Here is an 18,174-nt window from a genome sequence, read left to right as displayed (position 1 = left end):
GGCCACCAAGGCTGCCCCCTCGTGGCGCCACTAGGGAGGTGCAAGCGGCCCCGCCCTGCTCAGGCCATCGCGCGTCTCTGCGCCTGCGCGCTCCCGACTACCCCCCGCAGTTCTGCCTCCAGGTGCCTGGGTATGAGTCCGTATCCCGCTCCTTCTAAACCCTGCTTTGCCATCTTTCAGTGTTGCTGCCACCACTCAGTTAAGGGTTATCCCGAAGGTCACCTCTCTCCTTTGTTGATTACTTCCAAGTCCACTGACCTCGTACTTTTATTTAAATTACAAAAACTTTTTGAAAAATTATATGCTCATGGTGGAGAATTCCAACAGCCCCACGTGTTTTACGGTGCTGTTTCCCTCTGGCAAAGAATTTCCCTTTGACCAAACTCTAGCTGGGCTCCTCTGAGCCCTCCTCTCAACTAGGCGGCCTATAAGACTTGAAAAAACAGTTAACACTAATGTTGTTTTTAGCAGCTCAAGGCTGCATGCCTAAAGTGACTCTAGTTTCAGTGAAAGTGTCAGCCTGAGAAAACTGAATGCTGCCGCCGCCCCAGCCCCATTTACTGTTTGTTCCAGCCAACAGCTGAATCTTGGGGGCCCCGGATCAGCAGTATAACTATACATTTTCTTTATAAATCACTTATGATTAGTGTACAAAGGTAGAGTTGCCAGAGGTACTGCTCGACCCCAACAATATTCTAGAAATCTTTCTACTTCCTTCTTAAGCCTTCACTCATCTTTTCACTTCCGGTGTTTGGATATATCCTAATTCTTTAGTCTGTGCTTTTTGATGAGCGATTAAATTGTACTCAGTCTTACAGATGATACCGTAGTGGAATTCCTTGGTCATTGGTTTTGGGGTGGATCACTATGTAGAACAATAATAGCGGAAATCTTGAATAGTCATTATTATCTAACCCATTTTACAAACGACTAAGAGGAAGCACAGAGAAGTTACCTAATGGCCCAAGGTCACACACTGGCCCTAGACAATTAAGGTGCAGATCAAAGGAATGATTTCAGTAAGCCCAGACTCTTGCATTTTCTCATACATAGAAAGGTGCTAAATTCATTAACTTGAGATGTCTATTTCTTTAATCACCAGTACTCTTTTGATGTTTGACTATGTTTTTTTGTTTTGTTTTTTTGCAAAAACTCCAATATATCCTGGCTCTCTCTTACCTCTTCAGAACAGTCCCTCAGATCTATCTGAGAGGCTGTATCTCAGGCGTAAGTCCTCGGTAAGTCCGCTGAATAAAACATAATTCTCCACTTTTAGGTTGTGTTTTTTTATTTTCTTTTTTTTCATTCGACATAGGTTTTTTTTTTTTTTTTTTCGACATAGGTTTTGAGGCTTCGTCTTTGGAAATAAAAATCTCAGCTAAATTCTTAAACGTCTGCCAAAGGGAGAATCATGGAAAAGGAATAGGTCCCTCTAGTGGTGAGAAGACATTATGAAACATTTTGCTCTGTAGACACTGCTCCTAAATTTAAGAGGTTCTTTAGAAATACAGCTTCCCAACATCTCCCAAGGTGGGACATGTTGAACGATTTAGCCAAAACGCAAATACCCTGTGTTAGAATCCATATGTTAAAAGATTGTTGTCAAGCAACACGTTCTCATTACATGGAAGGAGAAGGAACACATTTTCATGGGAAATAGATTTTAATGTATACTGCTTCTCTCCAAAGTACTGTGGTCTTTTAGGAACCCAGTAATCAATTAATTGTCTCTTAAAAGTAAGTGTGTGTGTGTGTTTGCGTGTGTATCCTGGGATAGTCTCAAAGTAAAAAGTGTGTATACGTGTGTGTGTATGTATTTTTTTTTTTCCTGGAACTAGTCTCTTGTGAATCCTCAATTCACTATTTGCCTCTAGGAATTAAAGACTAAATGCTAAAAAAGGTATGTGGAAGGGAAGATCTTTGGCTTTTTTTTTTTTTTGGTAATAAAAAATGATTCACAAGGAAGAAAGTAGCTGCTACTGTTGATAAAGGAACATACTAGTTATGGCAGAATATGATTCTGTATTCTTTGGTTCCAAGGGAAGCTTGAATTGTTTTTGACGTTTTTGTTACATGGGTAATTAGGTACAAAATTCAAGGCTGAAGTCAAAAGTGTGGTGAATGATTTTAATTCTAGGTAGGAAGTAACAACCACCCAAAAGAAGCAAATGTAGATTTTTAAAAGATCTTCCAACTTCAGTGAAGCATCCATGAGTCCAGGATCAGATATGAGCAAATGTGAATTTTGTCAATAGCGTCTGCCTTGTGTTGCCCCTGACACCTTGCTGAAGTGTTCCATCCTTCTGTACCTGGGTCTCTGGGCTACCTTTACACCCCGGACTTGGATTTACCTCCCTCACATGCACCCACTGCGGCTTTCGTGTCCTACATCGCTTCCACTCTGGGATGACACCTGGTGCCTTTGGCTGTGCCAGTAGACCACCTGAAATTAATCCCTAGTGAGATAATACTGAGAATGGATTTAGAGATTTGACTTCCAGTGGACCTTGAGCCTCATTATATGCTCATTGTAATACATTAGCATCTAAATGACATGCCCACAGGCACCATGACAGTTCTGAGGCCGACCATGAAAGGCCAAAAAGTGGGCGGTGGCCCAATTCCTGGAAGTCCCTGCCCCTTCCCCAAAACAGTTAGAAAAATCCTCCCACTCATTAGCCTATGAAATTACCCAGCCAAGGAACTCCCTGGTGGTCCAGCGATTAGGATTCCATGCTTCCACTGCAGGGGGCATGGGTTTGATCCCTCGTCAGGGAACTAAGATCCTGTATGCCAAGGCCAAAAAAAAAAAGGAAAAAAAAATTACCCTGCCCATAAAAACTAGCGACCCCATATTTGGGTCCTCTCGCCTTCTGGGATGGCCCACACTCTGTCTATGGAGTGTATATTTCTCTAAGTAAATCCACTTCTTACCTATCACTTTGCCTCTCACTGAATTCTTTCTGCGCTGAGACATAAAGAACCTGAACTTCAGCGAGTCCTGAAGCCAGGTGTGTGATCTCAATTAAAAGATAGTGGGTTCAAGACCCATCTGAGTTTTGGCAGGGTTCAAGTCCTGGTGTGAGTTGTGTGCTTTCAGTGGCGTTGTATCTAGCTTGAACCCCATGAACTGTGTCTAATTTATGAAATATCCCACGAGCAGGAATTTCAGGGCAACACCAAGGGAGCAACAGTACACAGTGATAGAGCTGGTTGGGAGGGGCTGGATTTTGGAGCAAGTTTCCCTTGTTTGTGTTTCCCTCCTGAATCCCTCTGTGCAAATGGCTCTTTACTTCCCTTACATCTGTCCATCAGACATGGCTGGGAGATTAGACTGGGATATAACAGGCCAATCAGTACTTCCAGTCCAAATTTTAGTCGACTACAGTTTTCATCTATTTACTCGACAAAAATAATAGGTTGCCAGGAGACCCACTGGAATTTATTATTGTTTCTATTCTCTTAATGCGGAGGCTCTAAAGAAAATGCTAGAAAGAGGAACGAGGAAGAATTTAGAATGGGCTGATTTGTAATCTTCTAGACAATCAGTCCCTGAGTAATGGAAAGTCAGTTTATACTTAAACCTTTGCTTCTTGTGAACCTGTGACTCAGGCACATTCTAGCGAAGCAGACAGGGTAGGGTTCCTTTCTCCCTTGAGGGCTGGCCCAGAATAAATGGCAGGAAAATGATGTTGAAATTATTAGAGGTACGGAAGCCTTACCATACGTACTCCTTGGTCAGATAAAGACAGCAAAGTGCCTTTCATAACATTACAATAGAGGATACATTTTCGTAGATGAGCTTGTTTCAGATGCCCTCAAATCCTGCCTGAGGCAACAGGAGTAGTCAGACATGCATTTAGCTGATGGTCAGCGATCTCAGATCTAGCCTTGCCTGAGCCATTTATTAGCTATGAAAACTTTGAAAAAATATGAAAGTTATCTCAGCTTCTGTAAGGGAAACCCAAAGGTCTCCTTAGAAAAACAGAACTCATATCCTCCACGGTGGGCAATGGCAAATTTCCACAAAGGGAGGGGTGGCTGGATTTTATAGCCTGGACTCCTGGTCCCTGGAGATCATTTTACTAATTATTGCTTGGGCTGTACACGTGGTACAGCCACAACTCAAGAACTGAGAGGTAATTTTCTCTCAGACTTCATTTCCTCACCTGTAAAATGAGGTGTTTGAGTGATATAAGTTTTAGAGTCCCTTTCAGAGCTGACAACTTACAGAGCTGAGACTCTAAGTTGCTGACAACCACGCCACGAGAAATTCTTACAGAGACGATTATTTCAGACCATCCTTATTAGAGGATTCTGCTGTAGGGCAAAGGGAAAACTCTGGCCTCACCATGGTCTGTTGATTGGGGTCTTCTATTGTGTTGTGAGAAAATACTTTTCAGTTCTGACTCTTCCAATCTGGACTTCATGGCATCTATTTCTTTTTTTTTAAATAAATTTATTTTTGGCTGCATTGGGCCTTCGTTGCTGTGCACGGGCTTTCTCTAGTTATGGAGAGTGGGGTCTCCTCTTCGTTGCGGTGCACGGGCTTCTCATTGCGGTGGCTTCTCTTGTTGCGGAGCACGGGCTCTAAGCGTACGGGCTTCAGTAGTTGTGGCACGTGGGCTCAGTAGTTGTGGCGCATGGGCTTAGTTGCTCTGGGGCATGTGGGATCTTCCCAGACCAGGGCTCAAACCCGTGTCCTCTGCATTGGCAGGTGGATTCTTAACCACTGCACCACCAGGGAAGTCCCCTATGGCATCTATTTCTTTTCGTAAGTTCCAAATCTCCTCTTCAATCTTTTCATGGCTGACTTCATCTCCTGGTTCCTCAGGGTGTAGATCATGGGGTTCAGGACAGGAATGATGACAGTGAAGGTAATGGAGACAGCTCTGTCCATGGGGAGGGCAGTGAAGGGCCGGGCGTAGACATAGATGCAGGGCACAAAGTGCAAGGTCACCACCGTGATGTGGGCTGTGCAAGTGGAGATGGCTTTTCTCCTGCCCTCCCCAGTGTGAGACCTCAGCATTGTCAAGATGACTGTGTAGGACACAAGGAGGAAGATGAACCACAGTGTAGAGATCAAGCCATTATTGGAAATCATTAAGACCTCAAGGGCTAAGGTGTCGGTGCAGGCGAGTTTGAGGACCTGGGGAACATCGCAGTAGAAACCATCCACAACATTAGGTCCACAGAAGGGGAGTGGGAGCAAGAGGGAAATCTGCACGATGGAGTGGACGAAGCCCCCCACCCAGGAGGCCACAATGAGGGCAGTACATCGTGCCCTACTCATGATGGTCACGTAGTGCAAGGGCTTGGAGATGGCCATGTAGCGATCAAAGGCCATCACAGAGAGAGAGAAAATATCTGCCCCACCGAGGAGGTGGAAGAAAAACATCTGAGTGGTGCAGCCATTGAAGGAGATGACCTTTCTCCTTGTAAGAAGGTCTACTAGGACCTTCGGAGCAGTGATGGAGGAGAAGCAGATGTCCAAGACAGAGAGATTGCGGAGCAGGAAGTACATGGGGGTGTGAAGGCGAGACTCACAGGTCACGGTGACAATGATGAGGAGGTTTCCCATCACAGTAGCTGTGTACACCAAGGATAACAAAAGAAATAAGACCAGGCTCAGCTCTTGGGACTGGGTCAGTCCTTGAAAAATAAATTCTTTCACCCTGGTGTAATTTCCCTGCTCCATCGGGTCATGTTTCTTTTTCTTCTTCAATTACCTGGAGAGAAAACAGAAAATAGAATATAGAAAAGATATCATTAAAAACAAAAGGAGGGCTTCCCTGGTGGCGCAGTGGTTGAGAATCTGCCTGCCAATGCAGGGGACACGGGTTCGAGCCCTGGTCTGGGAAGATCCCACATGCCGCGGAGCAACTAGGCCCGTGAGCCACAATTACTGAGCCTGCGCGTCTGGAGCCTGTGCTCCACAACAAGAGAGGCCGCGATGGTGAGAGGCCCGCGCACCGCGATGAAGAGTGGCCCCCGCTTGCCACAACTAGAGAAAGCCCTCGCACAGAAACGAAGACCCAACACATCCATAAATAAATAAACAAATAAATTAAAAAAAAAAAACAAACAAACAAAAAAAAAAAAAAAAAAAACAAAAGGGGTGTGAGTTATATGACCAGACTGCCTTGGGGTTATTTGTATGGTTATTTTTCTTTTGGGCAGGGATGCCTACAATTCTATCTCTAGTAGATGGCATTTTCTGAGTTCTCTCAGAGCAAACCAAAGAGTGGGTTTCCAACGGGTGTAATTAATTGAAGCTCCTAAATCAGTACGTTATTAAATTCTTATTAAAAATTTTACAGGCTTATCATTTTATAGATTCTATATGCCTCTTAAAAAGTCACTGAATGCTCTGAGAAGTGAAGAGACTAGCTTTGCTTTTGTTTTCATGCACACTCATGTATCTAATTGTTAGGAAGTGGGAAACACACGCAGGGGAAAAATATAAAACACAGCCTGTGGCTCTAATGGAAGCTTGTAGTTTCTTCTCTCATCTTCTTCCACAGGAGACCATCTGCTTGGCATAGTCTGGCCAGATTTTCATGATACCGGTGATCCACACTAAATTAAGGCCAAAAAACCAGTTTATGGTTTACTGTCTCCCTAGGATAAATAGCTTTGCAGCAGCTAAGACAATTTAATTGAGTAAATCACTGTTTCTTTCTTCTTCTTCTTTTTTTTTTCCAGTCTCCCTTCTTTTGGTGTCTTGTTTTCCTCTGATTTCCATGGCCCAAGATTGGGACTTGGCAACTGATAGCTATAGCCCCTGCTCCCCGTAATGCTCTTGGAAAGGACTTCGCCCTCCAGGACACTGGACAAATGGTTTTCCTTTCTCAGGCTCCCTTCCTTTCATCACTTACATTTGTACGTCACTCCTTGTCGCCTCAGTATTTGTAAAGGTTTTAGTTTTGCACAAAGAGCAAAGATGTTAGTATCAGCAGAACTGAATTTGTGTGTGTGTGTGTTTTAAAATTTTATTGAAGCGTAGTTGACTTACAATGTTGTGTTAATTTCTGCTGTACAGTAAAGTGACTCAGTTAAACATGTATATATATACATTCTTTTTCATATTCTTTTCCATTATGGTTTATCACAGGATATTGAATATACTTCCCTGTGGTATACAGTAGGACCTTGTTGTTTACATTCTATATATAATAGTTTGCATCTGCTAATCCCAAACTCCCACTCCATCCCTCCTCCCCAAAGAGCCACAAGTCTCTTCTCTATGCAGCAGACCTGAATTTGATAGACTCTGTCACTTAATTGGTAGGTAGCTCTGAGCCTCAGTTTATCATCAGTAAAAATGCATATAATCATGTTTTACAGGATTGTGAAACTTAAAGAAACTTGTTTAATTCACTTAAACTGAGTTCGGCACAGACCACATTTCCGCTGCGTATATCACAGTTAACATTTTGCAGAGCCAATCTTTTACACACATTATTTCAGAAACGCTGACAAAAATACACTTTTTTATTCTTTTCTTATAAAATATGATTCTTTGAAATAATTGCAACCATTATCAAATGTAGCATTTCAAAAGCAGATACGTTTCATACAACGGGATATTATTCAGTGATAAAAGGAAATGAGCTCTCAAGCCAAGAAAAGACATAGAGGAAACTTTGGTTACATTACTAAGTGAGAGAAGCTGATCTGAAAATGTCCATACTGTACGATCCCAACTATATGACGTTCTGGAAAAGATAAAATTATAATGAAAAAATTAACGGTTGCCGGGGGCCGGGTGTGGAGGTGGGGAGGGATGAATAGGTGAGACACGGGATTTTTAGGGCATTGAAACTATTCTATATGATACTCTGATTGTGGATACATGACATTATGCATTTACTAAAACCCATAGAATGTACAACACTAAGAGTGAGACCTCATGCAAACTGTGGACTGTAGTTAATAACAATGTATCAATATTGGTTCTTCAATTGTTACCTAATGTAGCACACTAATGCAAGATGAATTAATAATACGTGCATTACCAATAAGGGAAACTGGGGTGGTAGTGGGGAGAGGGAACACTCCGTAGGTTCTAATTTTTATGTAAACCTAAAACTGCTCTAAGTAATAAAATCTGTTACTCTAAAAACAAACAAACAAAAGTATACCAAAGGATAAAACCATTTAGAACATTTCTAGTTTGCAAAGGAGCACAATTTTTTAAAAACTTTTATTACCAAGTTTCATTTCCTATAAATCCTACTTGATGCTTTTCTCCTGTTTCCCATCCTGTTTTAAAGAGAACATTTAGATTAAATTCTAGTTTGGGTGTTGACAGGCATCAGGCTATTGTGATTTTGCCAACTGCTTAAAACAAAACTGTCTTTTGTAGCTTTTTTTTTTTTTTAAATCGGCTTTGTTGCGGTGTAGCTTCCGTACAACGAACTGCACACATTTAAAGGTACAGTTTGATGAGATTTGACATACATATACACCCATGAAGCCATCACCACAATTAGGATAAGGAACATCTCCATCACCCCAAAGTTTCCTTGTGCCCCTGAGAACTGCAGAATCTCGGCACCTAATGACTCTGTCCTAACCTGCACCAAGAGATGACCAGACTGTATCATGGCCTCTGGCGGCACAAGGCTGTGTCCTTAGGATGACCCCAAACGCCCCATTAAAATGCCTTCCCGGGAAAGCACAAAGCTGCAGGGAGAATTTACTGTTTGTTCCAGCCAACCTCTGAGATAGGCCGCTGACCTCCTTTACTTAGAGCATTTATGGGAAAGGCCTTGTAATTGTCAATATGTATCTCTTGCGACTAACAAGTGTCTCTCTCAAGGACTGAGAGCCTTTCCTTTAAATATCATCAACAGGAAGGAAGGGGCCTCTGTCTCCCAGTCTCCGTGGGGGGGTTACTTCCAGCTCCCAGACATAACCAGCCTAATCGCACTGACACTGACTCACTCTTTGCAATTTTTCACTTTTCTGGCTCTACTGAGCCCCAGCGTGTCCCCCTCACTCTCCCTTTAAAGCACCCATCGCTTTGGGCAAATAGGCTTGGAGCTTAGCCTTTTCACTATTGTTTTCACTAACACTGGGCTGTGTTCACCTCTGACACGTCTTTGTACCACTTCCCTCTGTATTCTGTCCGTACTGAAGCCAACCTCTCGTCCTGCTGTTCATGACTCAGCTCTCCGGATCCCACTGTACTTTATGTTTCATTTTCTCATCAGAACAGAACTTCTATGTTACTAACTTTCCTCCTATTCCCTTTCCTTTGAAGCCCAAGCAACACAAAGCTAATTTTCTTGGCTCACTCCCAGTGATCTATGAATCCATCAATAACTCCCAGAAGATTACATCCTTTTCAAATATTTTTAGTTTTTAAAAGGGCCAGTTAGTGACTTCCCTGGTGGCACCGTGGTTAAGAATACGCCTGCCAATGTAGGGGACATGGGTTTGAGCCCTGGTCCGGGAAGATCCCACATGCCGCGGAGCAACTAAGCCCGTAGGCCACACCTACCAAGCCTGCGCTCTAGAGCCCGTGAGCCACAACTACTGAAGCCCTCGAGCCACAACTACTGAAGCCCGCGCGCCTCGAGCCCGTGCTCTGCAACAAGAGAAGCCACTGCAATGAGAAGCCCGTGCACCACAAGAAGAGTAGTCCCTGCTTGCCGCAACTAGAGAAAGCCCGCGTGCAGCAACGAAGACCCAACGCAGCCACAAATAAATAAATAAATAAATTTATTTAAAAAAAAAAAAGGGCCAGTTATTTTCTTCAGAGTAAATGCTTTTTACAGATTTTTTAAAAAAAATGATCAGAACACATGAAGTTTTTTAGATAATGCACAGAGGATTTTTCTTTTTCTTTCTTTCTTTTTTTTGGAACAATAGTGGAATCTTTAAAGGCGTGTAAACTCCAGGATGTTCAGTCTTTTCATGAGTGAAATGGGGGCCTTCACTGCCTTGAGTCCCTTTGCAAGTAGGCAAGGTCTGCACAATATTAAACAATATTAAATGGATCCATTGATCTAGGTGATTTCTAGACCTTTGGAGCTTTTTTTTTTTTTTAATTTTTAAATTAAAAAATTTTTTCTTGTTGGAGTATAGTTGCTTTACAATGTTGTGTTAGTTTATACTGTACAGCAAAGTGAATCAGTTACACGTATATACACATCCCCTCCTTTTCAGATTTCCTTCTCATTTAGGTCACCACAGAGCTTTTTAAAAAATATATACATTTTGGAGGACTTTCCTGGTGGTCCAGTGGTTAGGACTCCACACTTCTACTGAAGGGGGCCCCGGGTTAAATCCCTGGTTGGGGAATTAAGATCCCACGTGCTGTGTGGTGTGGCCAAAAAAAAAAAAAAATTTTATATATATATATATATATATATATATATATATATATATATATAAAATTTTTTTTTTATTGGAGTATAGTTGATTTACAATATTGTGTTAGTTTCAGGTATATAGCAAAGTGATTTGGAGATATGTATGTATGTATATATCTATATTCATTTTTTTCTATTCTTTTCCATTATAGGTTATTATAAGATATTGAATATAGTTCCCTGTGCTATACAGTAAATCCTTGGTTTTTTAATCTATTTTATATATGGTAGTGTGCATGTGTTAATTCCACATTCCCAATTTATGCCCCCCACACCTCTGGAGTTTTAATACTCAATTGTTTTAAATAATGTTGCCCTCAATTACCTTGTGACGAGTCTAAGACTGTGTTCTGTCTATTGCTTTTACCAACATTTGAACCTCAATGAACTGTAAACCTCAACTGTTTCTTGATAGTTAACTGATGGCTTATTAGTGGTGGCAAGAAAAACGGCTGCTATCAAGAATTTCCAGGGGCGGTCTACCGTAGTGGTTAGGAGAATGGGCTTTGAAACCCAAATGCACGAGGTTCTGTGCAGAAATGAGTCGTGAAAGTAATCAAGTCACCAATGCAACTGAAAAATGCTGAAAAATGGGTACACTTCCCTGCACAAGATACATGTACAACTAAGAAAGTAAAGATGGAGGGTGGGAGGACAAATGAGAATCCCTCTGTATGTGTGTCTGCAACAGGAAGGAAGGAGAGAAAACAGAGAACTATTGTTTATAAGTTTGCTTTTGTCCTTGCTTTTGGCAAGAACGAGTTCAAGATCTCAAGAACTTCTTTAGAAATAGGCCCAGGTAAACCTATTCTAATAAAACAGGCTTGGGAATTTCCTGGTGGTCCAGTGGTTAGGACTCGGGGCTCTCACTGCCGGGCTGGGTTTGATCCCTGGTCAGGGAAATAAGATCCTGCAAACCGCACAGCTGGCCAAACAAACAAACAAAAAACCAGAAAAAAAACCCCCAAAACCCCCAAAACCGGCTTATTGAATTTCATAGAGTCCCCAACTTGAGGGAATCCCCACCACAATAGTCCACCAAGCATATGTTCCCCCATCCCTCTTGACAAGCTGACCTTCTCTCTATGCTCTTCAAGTCCCCTTCCTAATACTGAAGGACTAATTATTCTGCTCTGCATCACTAAAGTTTTTAGCTTTAATATACAGCATCCTCTACCTTTCAGGAGCATTATTAACCTTCAAAATAGTTCTGAAATCCACAATAATATTTCAAAACTGGTAGTGCATGGGCACACATGCTCAGACATATAGTCAGACACACAAGCACGCACTCAAAAGCCCCCAATGTCACCAAATAACCTCACTTAAAGCTCCCGACCTCTAATCCTTACCCAAGAAGTAGTGCTAGCCATTCGGTTGCATACACTGACCTTAGGAATGATTGATTATCAAGGAATACTCCTCTTTAAGGTAGACATGCCTCTGGGGGTTGGTTGGTACAGTACCTTCTCTCCTGATATAGGAGGCAAAGGGTAGGCTCTGAGAATTGCCTCTGAGTGGTCCTAACACACTGCCCCACGGTGCCGCTGCCGTGAGCACCAGTCTCTGAGCCCCAGCCCCAATGGAAGGATCACCGGAGGGAACACTTTTGCAAGTGACTGTTGAACCTGAGTAGCCAGACTTTCCTATTGGGATGCAGTTCCCTAGAGTGTTATTAAGAAATTGAACACACACCGGAAGGGGTATGCAAACATGCACATTTTGGTTTTGAAATTCTCCTAATGCAGGGGAGGAGATGTATCCTCATAGACCTTGGGATTAGAACCCAAATGTCTTTGCCTGAAGGGCTCATAGGGGACAAACAGGGGAGTCTGTCTCCTTAAGAGGCAGGAACGCAGGGAAAATAAATAGAACTCCCAGGAGGGTGTGTCTCAGTCCATTTCATTTCTTTCTTTCTTACTTTTTTTTTTTTAGGCAGATGGTTTGCTTGTTGTCCTAATAATATACATAATCAGATGCATCATAAAGACTGGGAAATGCATTTTCTCCTTGTTTTCCACCAAACTTCTCACACAAAGAGGGAGTAAAAGCAGACAAAGGATGGGTTGGTACCATTCATCCATTAAATATTTAATTATAAAATATTTACTGAGTACCTTCCATGTTCCAGGCCCTATAATCCCAAAGATCTCCATTTTCTCTCTCCTCTCATTTCTTTTTTCCTTTCTTTCTTTCTTTTTTTTTTGCCATACCATACAGCACGTGGGATCTTAGTTCCCCTACCAGGGATTGAACCCTCTGCAGTGGGAGCTCAGAGTCTTAACCCCTGGACTGCCAGGGAAGTCCGTCTACCTCCCCTCCCCACCCCCGCATTTCCAATATCATTTTTGAAAACTCATCTCTCAACATAGATCCATGGATTGTCTCGCTTGGATATAGTGCACACCTTCAACTCAAAATGTCTAAAATTGATCTGATCATTGCAATCGAGAACTAAATACTTCCCTCTCTGTAGCTGACACTATTATTCTCCTTGTCACAAGGGCTCAGTATCTCTGAAATACCTCTGACACTTCCCCTTACCTTTTTTTTTTTTTTGGTCTTTTGTAATCCTTCCTGAATAAATTAGTTTTAGGTTTCTTTCATCATTTGCAATCATTTTTCATAGTTTACTTGGAGAACTTGTCAGTTCCTGCTGATATTCACACTCTTGTGCGATCCCCTCCCCTCGTGTGTGGATTAGATTTAGTGACTTGCTTCTACTGAAGAGAATACAGCAAAAATGATAGGATGTCACTTTCCAGATTAGTCTATAAAAGACCGTGATTTCTATTTTGCTGACACACTCTTTTCTGCCTTGATTGCTAGCTCTGATGAAGTAAGCTGCCCTGTGGGAGAGGCCCACAAGGCTAGAACCTGGGGATGACCTCCAGCGAACAGCCAGGAAGGAACTGAAGCTCTCAGGCCAATAGCTAATGATTCTGGCTCATATGAGTGAGCTTGGAAGCCAATCCTTCCCCAGTCGAACCTTGAGATGAGACTGCTGCTCCCAGCTGATGCCTTGACTGCAGCCTTGTGAGAGATTCTAGGCAGAAGACTTAGCTAAGCTGTGCCTGGATTCCCAACTCACACAAACCATGACTTAAGAAATGTGTGTTGCTTTAAGCCACTAAGTTTTGGGGTAATATGTTATACAGCAATAAATCACTAATATCGTACTGAACTAATAGTCTGCTATTAAGTAAAAGCTATGTGGATGATATTCTCTTTCAGACTGGAAAGGCAAGTCATGCAACAGTAACAAACAACAGAACTCTGCAGATCCCTCAAGGGTAGTGTTTTGTGGCTGGAATTTCATGGATGCTTCAATATAGTTTATGTGGTACTGACTACACTAGCATCTTGGAAACTAAGCTGAAACAACCTGAATCTTCTTTGAATTTTTCAAAGAAGTACAGAATGACAGGATCACTCCTAAACCAGACCGTTTATGTATATAGATACATTTATTCGCTTATGAAAAATATTGTGGAAGTTTAAAATCAATGTTCTTTATGTAGGACCAAATATATAGGATCTGTGTAGGATAAGCTAGAATCATTTCATTATCTGATAGTTCTCTAAGAAAATGTCCCTACCTGGAGAAAAAAAATACGTGTATATATTAATCCAAGTAATTATTTCACGTCATGGTGAAAGAGAAGTAAATTTAATGGCATTCTGAATTCAATTTCCTTTCCTCACTGTGTGTTTTTTTTTTAATTAATTAATTTATTTGTCTTTATTTTTGGCTGTGTTGGGTCCTTGTTGCTGTGTGCGGGCTTCCTCTAGTTGCGGCGAGAGGGGGCTACTCTTTGTTGCAGTGCACAGGCTTCTCATTGCGGTGTCTTCTCTTGTTACAGTTGCAGAGCACAGGCTATAGGCGTGTGGGCTTCAGTAGTTGTGGCACGTGGGCTCAGTAGTTGTAGCTCGCAGTCTCTAGAGTAGCTGTGGTGCACCGGCTTAGCTGCTTCACGGCATGTAGGATCTTCCCAGACCAGGGCTCGAACCCGTGTCCCCTGAATTGGCAGGTGGATTCTTAACCTCTGTGCCACTAGGGAAGCCCCGAAGCCTGTCTCTTTAAATGACTTCCTGGAACAGCTCTGTCTAAAGACCAGCGTTGGCCTGTGACATGAGCAGGAAATATATTTTTATTGTGGTTAACTACTTTGATTCTGGATGTTTTTAACACAGTATTTAATCTACTTTGATTACACATGACTGTCAGCTTCTGTGGTTTGAACTTTATCACAGCTGGAGACATAGTACAGTCAGTAGGTCCCAGCAAAATATCAGCTGCATTGTTAGATAAACCTTCTCCTGGCATCGTTCTCATTTCTTTCATTACAGATACTAGCAAAATCTCAGATTCACTGATTGAAACTTCATGCTTTTGATTCATCTTTCTTTCACTTCTTTTTTTTTTTTTTTTTATAAATTTATTTATTTATTTATTTATTTATTTTTAGCTGTTGGGTCTTCGTTTGTGTGCGAGGGCTTTCTCTAGTTGCGGCAAGCGGGGGCCACTCTTCATCGCGGTGCGCGGGCCTCTCACTATCGCGGCCTCTCTTGTTGCGGAGCACAGGCTCCAGACGCGCAGGCTCAGTAATTGCGGCTCACGGGCCTAGTTGCTCCGCGGCATGTGGGATCCTCCCAGACCAGGGCTCGAACCCGCGTCCCCTGCATTGGCAGGCAGACTCCCAACCACTGCGCCACCAGGGAAGCCCTCTTTCACTTCTTATGGACTGAGTGGAAAGTGTAAAGGAGTTGTAAGGTCCCATGTGCAGAAACAAGGAGAAACTTGGGTCTGGCTAGTCTGTGATTGAGATAATCCTGCTGTACAACGGGGAGTCAGTTCCTTCCCATGGGAATGCTTAATATCTGTCTTTGCTTAAGCCTTTCACAAATCCAGGTGAGCTGTCTACAACCTCTACCCATCAGTGTTATTTCTGTATGAATACTCCCATGTACAGCATTACCTCCTTCTGCCCAGGAAGAAACCACAGCTTTGGAGTGATTTGGAGATCCTCTCTCCCCAGTAGAAAGCATGGATTTGCGTTGCTCAGGGGGCTACAAATGGAGTTCTCCTTTCCCAGTTTTCCTTTTAAATGTCAAATACAGGTCTTCCCTCCAGGAGTGTACTATGTTGTGGCTGCAATGAGCTCACTGCCACACAAATGTGGCACGCTCTTACACCATTCTCTCCCTCTGCACATACTGAGTTATTTGCTTGGATTGTCCCTCTCTGCCTTATAAGCTTTGGAAAGGTCGACTCGCTGTTAAATGTCTTTTGAAACTTTCAAGTGCCTACAATATTTCCACTACACTTTGTTCATACCTTCATGAAAGCATCTTGGGGGATGCCTCTAACAGTGACTATTTTTAATCTTTTTGCAGCAGTTTGAATCCTAGCACTGTTGGGCCCATAAAAAGCACCCTGTAAATACTCGTGGAATGAATGATTGAAAGTGGGTAGTGGAAGACATGAATGGGACTCACCTTAAAGCCGTATCATCCATAGGTCCCCAGCACATACTATAGGACCAACCTCTTTTAGGACTCCATGGTTATCTATAGATGTTAATTGCTTTTGGCATTAAGGTGATTGAAACCGAGCAGGACCCTGTGGGGCTCCTGGACATGGAAGCCTTTCTGTGTCCCCTGTTTCTTGTTTGTAGAGAATAGACTCCAGCCTCCATGACTTTCTCTGAGTTCCAAAGGGCAGATTCGTACAGTTGCTAATCAGGGAAGGGAGGGGATGTAGAGACAAGGGAGGAGCAGTCAAGTAATAGTAGTGTAACCTTGGGGCAGGGTCCTGGTTCTGCCTCAAGGGATAGAGATAACAGTATATTTTGGGCTCTTTACAGAATTAAAACCCCCAACAAATGGAAGATGTTAGCATTCTTCATTCCAGATTAAAGGAACCAGAGAAGCTCTTTAAGAGACCACCTGTGGCCAGATTAAATGAGTGCAGAAACTGCACACACCCTAATCTTAGCAGCAACCCGGCCCTTGAACCATTGCTATAAAACTCCTCACCAAACCCTCCTGGGTTGAGGACACACGGTTTTGGGGGGCACGAGCCCGCTGTGTCCCCCTTTGCCTGACAAAGCAATAAAGCTGTTCTTTTCTACTTCACCCAAAACTGTGTCTCTGAAATTTGATTCGGCACCAGTGCACAGAGGCTGAGTTTTCAGCATCATGATTTCTTCCCATTTTGAGAAAGCAAAATTTAATATTTATCTTTATTTAAAAAAATTTTTTTTTGGCTGTGCAGGATCTTGGTTCCCTGACCAGCGATCGAACCTGCACCCCATACAATGCAAGTGTGGAGTCTTAACCACTGGACTGCCAGGGAAATCTTTAATATTTATCTTTAAATTTTGGGATTATCTGGTCCTCATAGAATTTAAATCCTTTCCGAATGCCCTAGCTGTGTCTTTAGTTTCCTCATGGCTGACTTCATTTCCTGATTTCTCAGGGTGTAGATCATAGGATTGAACAGAGGGGAGATGACAGTGAAGGTGACAGAAATGGCGGTACCTGTCAGGAGGGCAGTGAAGGGCCTGGCGTAGACATAGATGCATGGCACAAAGTGCAGGGTCACCACCATGATGTGGGAAGGGCAGGGGGAGATGGCTTTCCTCCTGCCCTCCCCTGCCTGAGACCTCAGCGTCATGAGGATGACTGTGTAAGAGACGAGGAGAAGGAAGAATGTAAACCAACTGAGTAATCCATTATTGGAAATCATCAGGAGCTCCAGAGTGAAGGTATCAGTACAGGCGAGTTTGAGGACCTGGGGGGACATCACAGTAGAAAGTGTCAAGAACATTGGGTCCATAGAAAGCCAGAGGGAGCAACAAGGAAATCTGCACGATGGAGTGGACGAAGCCCCCAACCCAGGAGGCCACCACCAGGCTAGTGCATCATTCCTTACTCATGATAGTCAGATAGTGGAGGGGTCTTGAGATGGCTACGTAGTGATCAAGTGCCATCACAGAGAGAGAAAAGACATCTGCTCCCCCCAGAAGGTGGAAGAAGAACATTTGAGTGACACAGCCATTGAAGGAGATGGTCTTTCTCTCTGACAGAAGATCAACCAGGACCTTCGGAGCTGTGATGGAGGAAAAGCAGAGGTCAAGAGCAAACAGATTACGGAGCAGGAAGTACTTGGGCGTGTGAAGACGAGATTCCCAGGTAACAGTAACCATGATGAGGAGGTTTCCCGTCAGAGTCGTCATGTACACCAAAAACGAAAAGGCAAATAAGACCCAGCTTAGCTCTCAAGACTGGGTAATTCCCAGGAAAATAAATTCTTTCACTCTGGTATAATTCCCCTGATCCATTGGGTCACAGATTCTTTTTCAAGTATATCTCTGGAAGATATAACAGCACAGTTAAAGAATGTGTTATGAAGTCTACTGTTGTCTTTTCTGTCACTTGAATTTTGGTGCTGGCCTGGGAAGTTCTTTTTCCATGCAGGCGCTGTAGCTGCAATTCTGTATGCCACGGTTAGGTAGAATGACCCAGGTTTCTGACACGAGTCATGTAAACAGATAGGTTCCATCACTGTGGCCGCTGAAACACAGGTGACAGGTCTGTGAACCTATTCAATTCTACTTTTACTACAACATATGATACAAAATAATAAATAATAAGCATAAATTTTATGACATCAAGAATTTGTGTTCACAAAGGACATCATTATGAGAATTAAAAGAGAACCCTCAAATGGGAGAAGATATTTACAATACATATATCTGAGAAAAGGTTCTCATCCAGAATATGTAAA

General features: G+C 42.7%; 2 protein-coding genes across 2 annotated transcripts; both read right to left on the bottom strand.

Annotated features, from left to right (window-relative positions):
• Nucleotides 1-4,762: 4,762 nt before the first annotated feature.
• On the bottom strand, nucleotides 4,763-5,698 carry LOC118899597 (olfactory receptor 4D9-like). The gene has a single exon (XM_036861361.1). The coding sequence runs from the start codon at nucleotides 5,696-5,698 to the stop codon at nucleotides 4,763-4,765; it is 936 nt and encodes a 311-aa protein (XP_036717256.1).
• An 11,093-nt stretch (nucleotides 5,699-16,791) lies between these two features.
• LOC118899809 (olfactory receptor 4D9-like) lies at nucleotides 16,792-17,728 on the bottom strand. The gene is given in 2 exon segments (XM_036861781.1): nucleotides 16,792-17,184; nucleotides 17,186-17,728. Coding segments are annotated over 2 exon segments (936 nt in total).
• Nucleotides 17,729-18,174: the final 446 nt, after the last annotated feature.

This window comes from Balaenoptera musculus, chromosome 8 (genome assembly GCF_009873245.2).
Source record: "Balaenoptera musculus isolate JJ_BM4_2016_0621 chromosome 8, mBalMus1.pri.v3, whole genome shotgun sequence".
Classification (NCBI taxonomy): domain Eukaryota; kingdom Metazoa; phylum Chordata; class Mammalia; order Artiodactyla; family Balaenopteridae; genus Balaenoptera; species Balaenoptera musculus.
The sequence above is the reverse complement of the archived record's forward strand: the minus strand, read 5'-3'. Positions and strand labels throughout refer to the sequence as shown.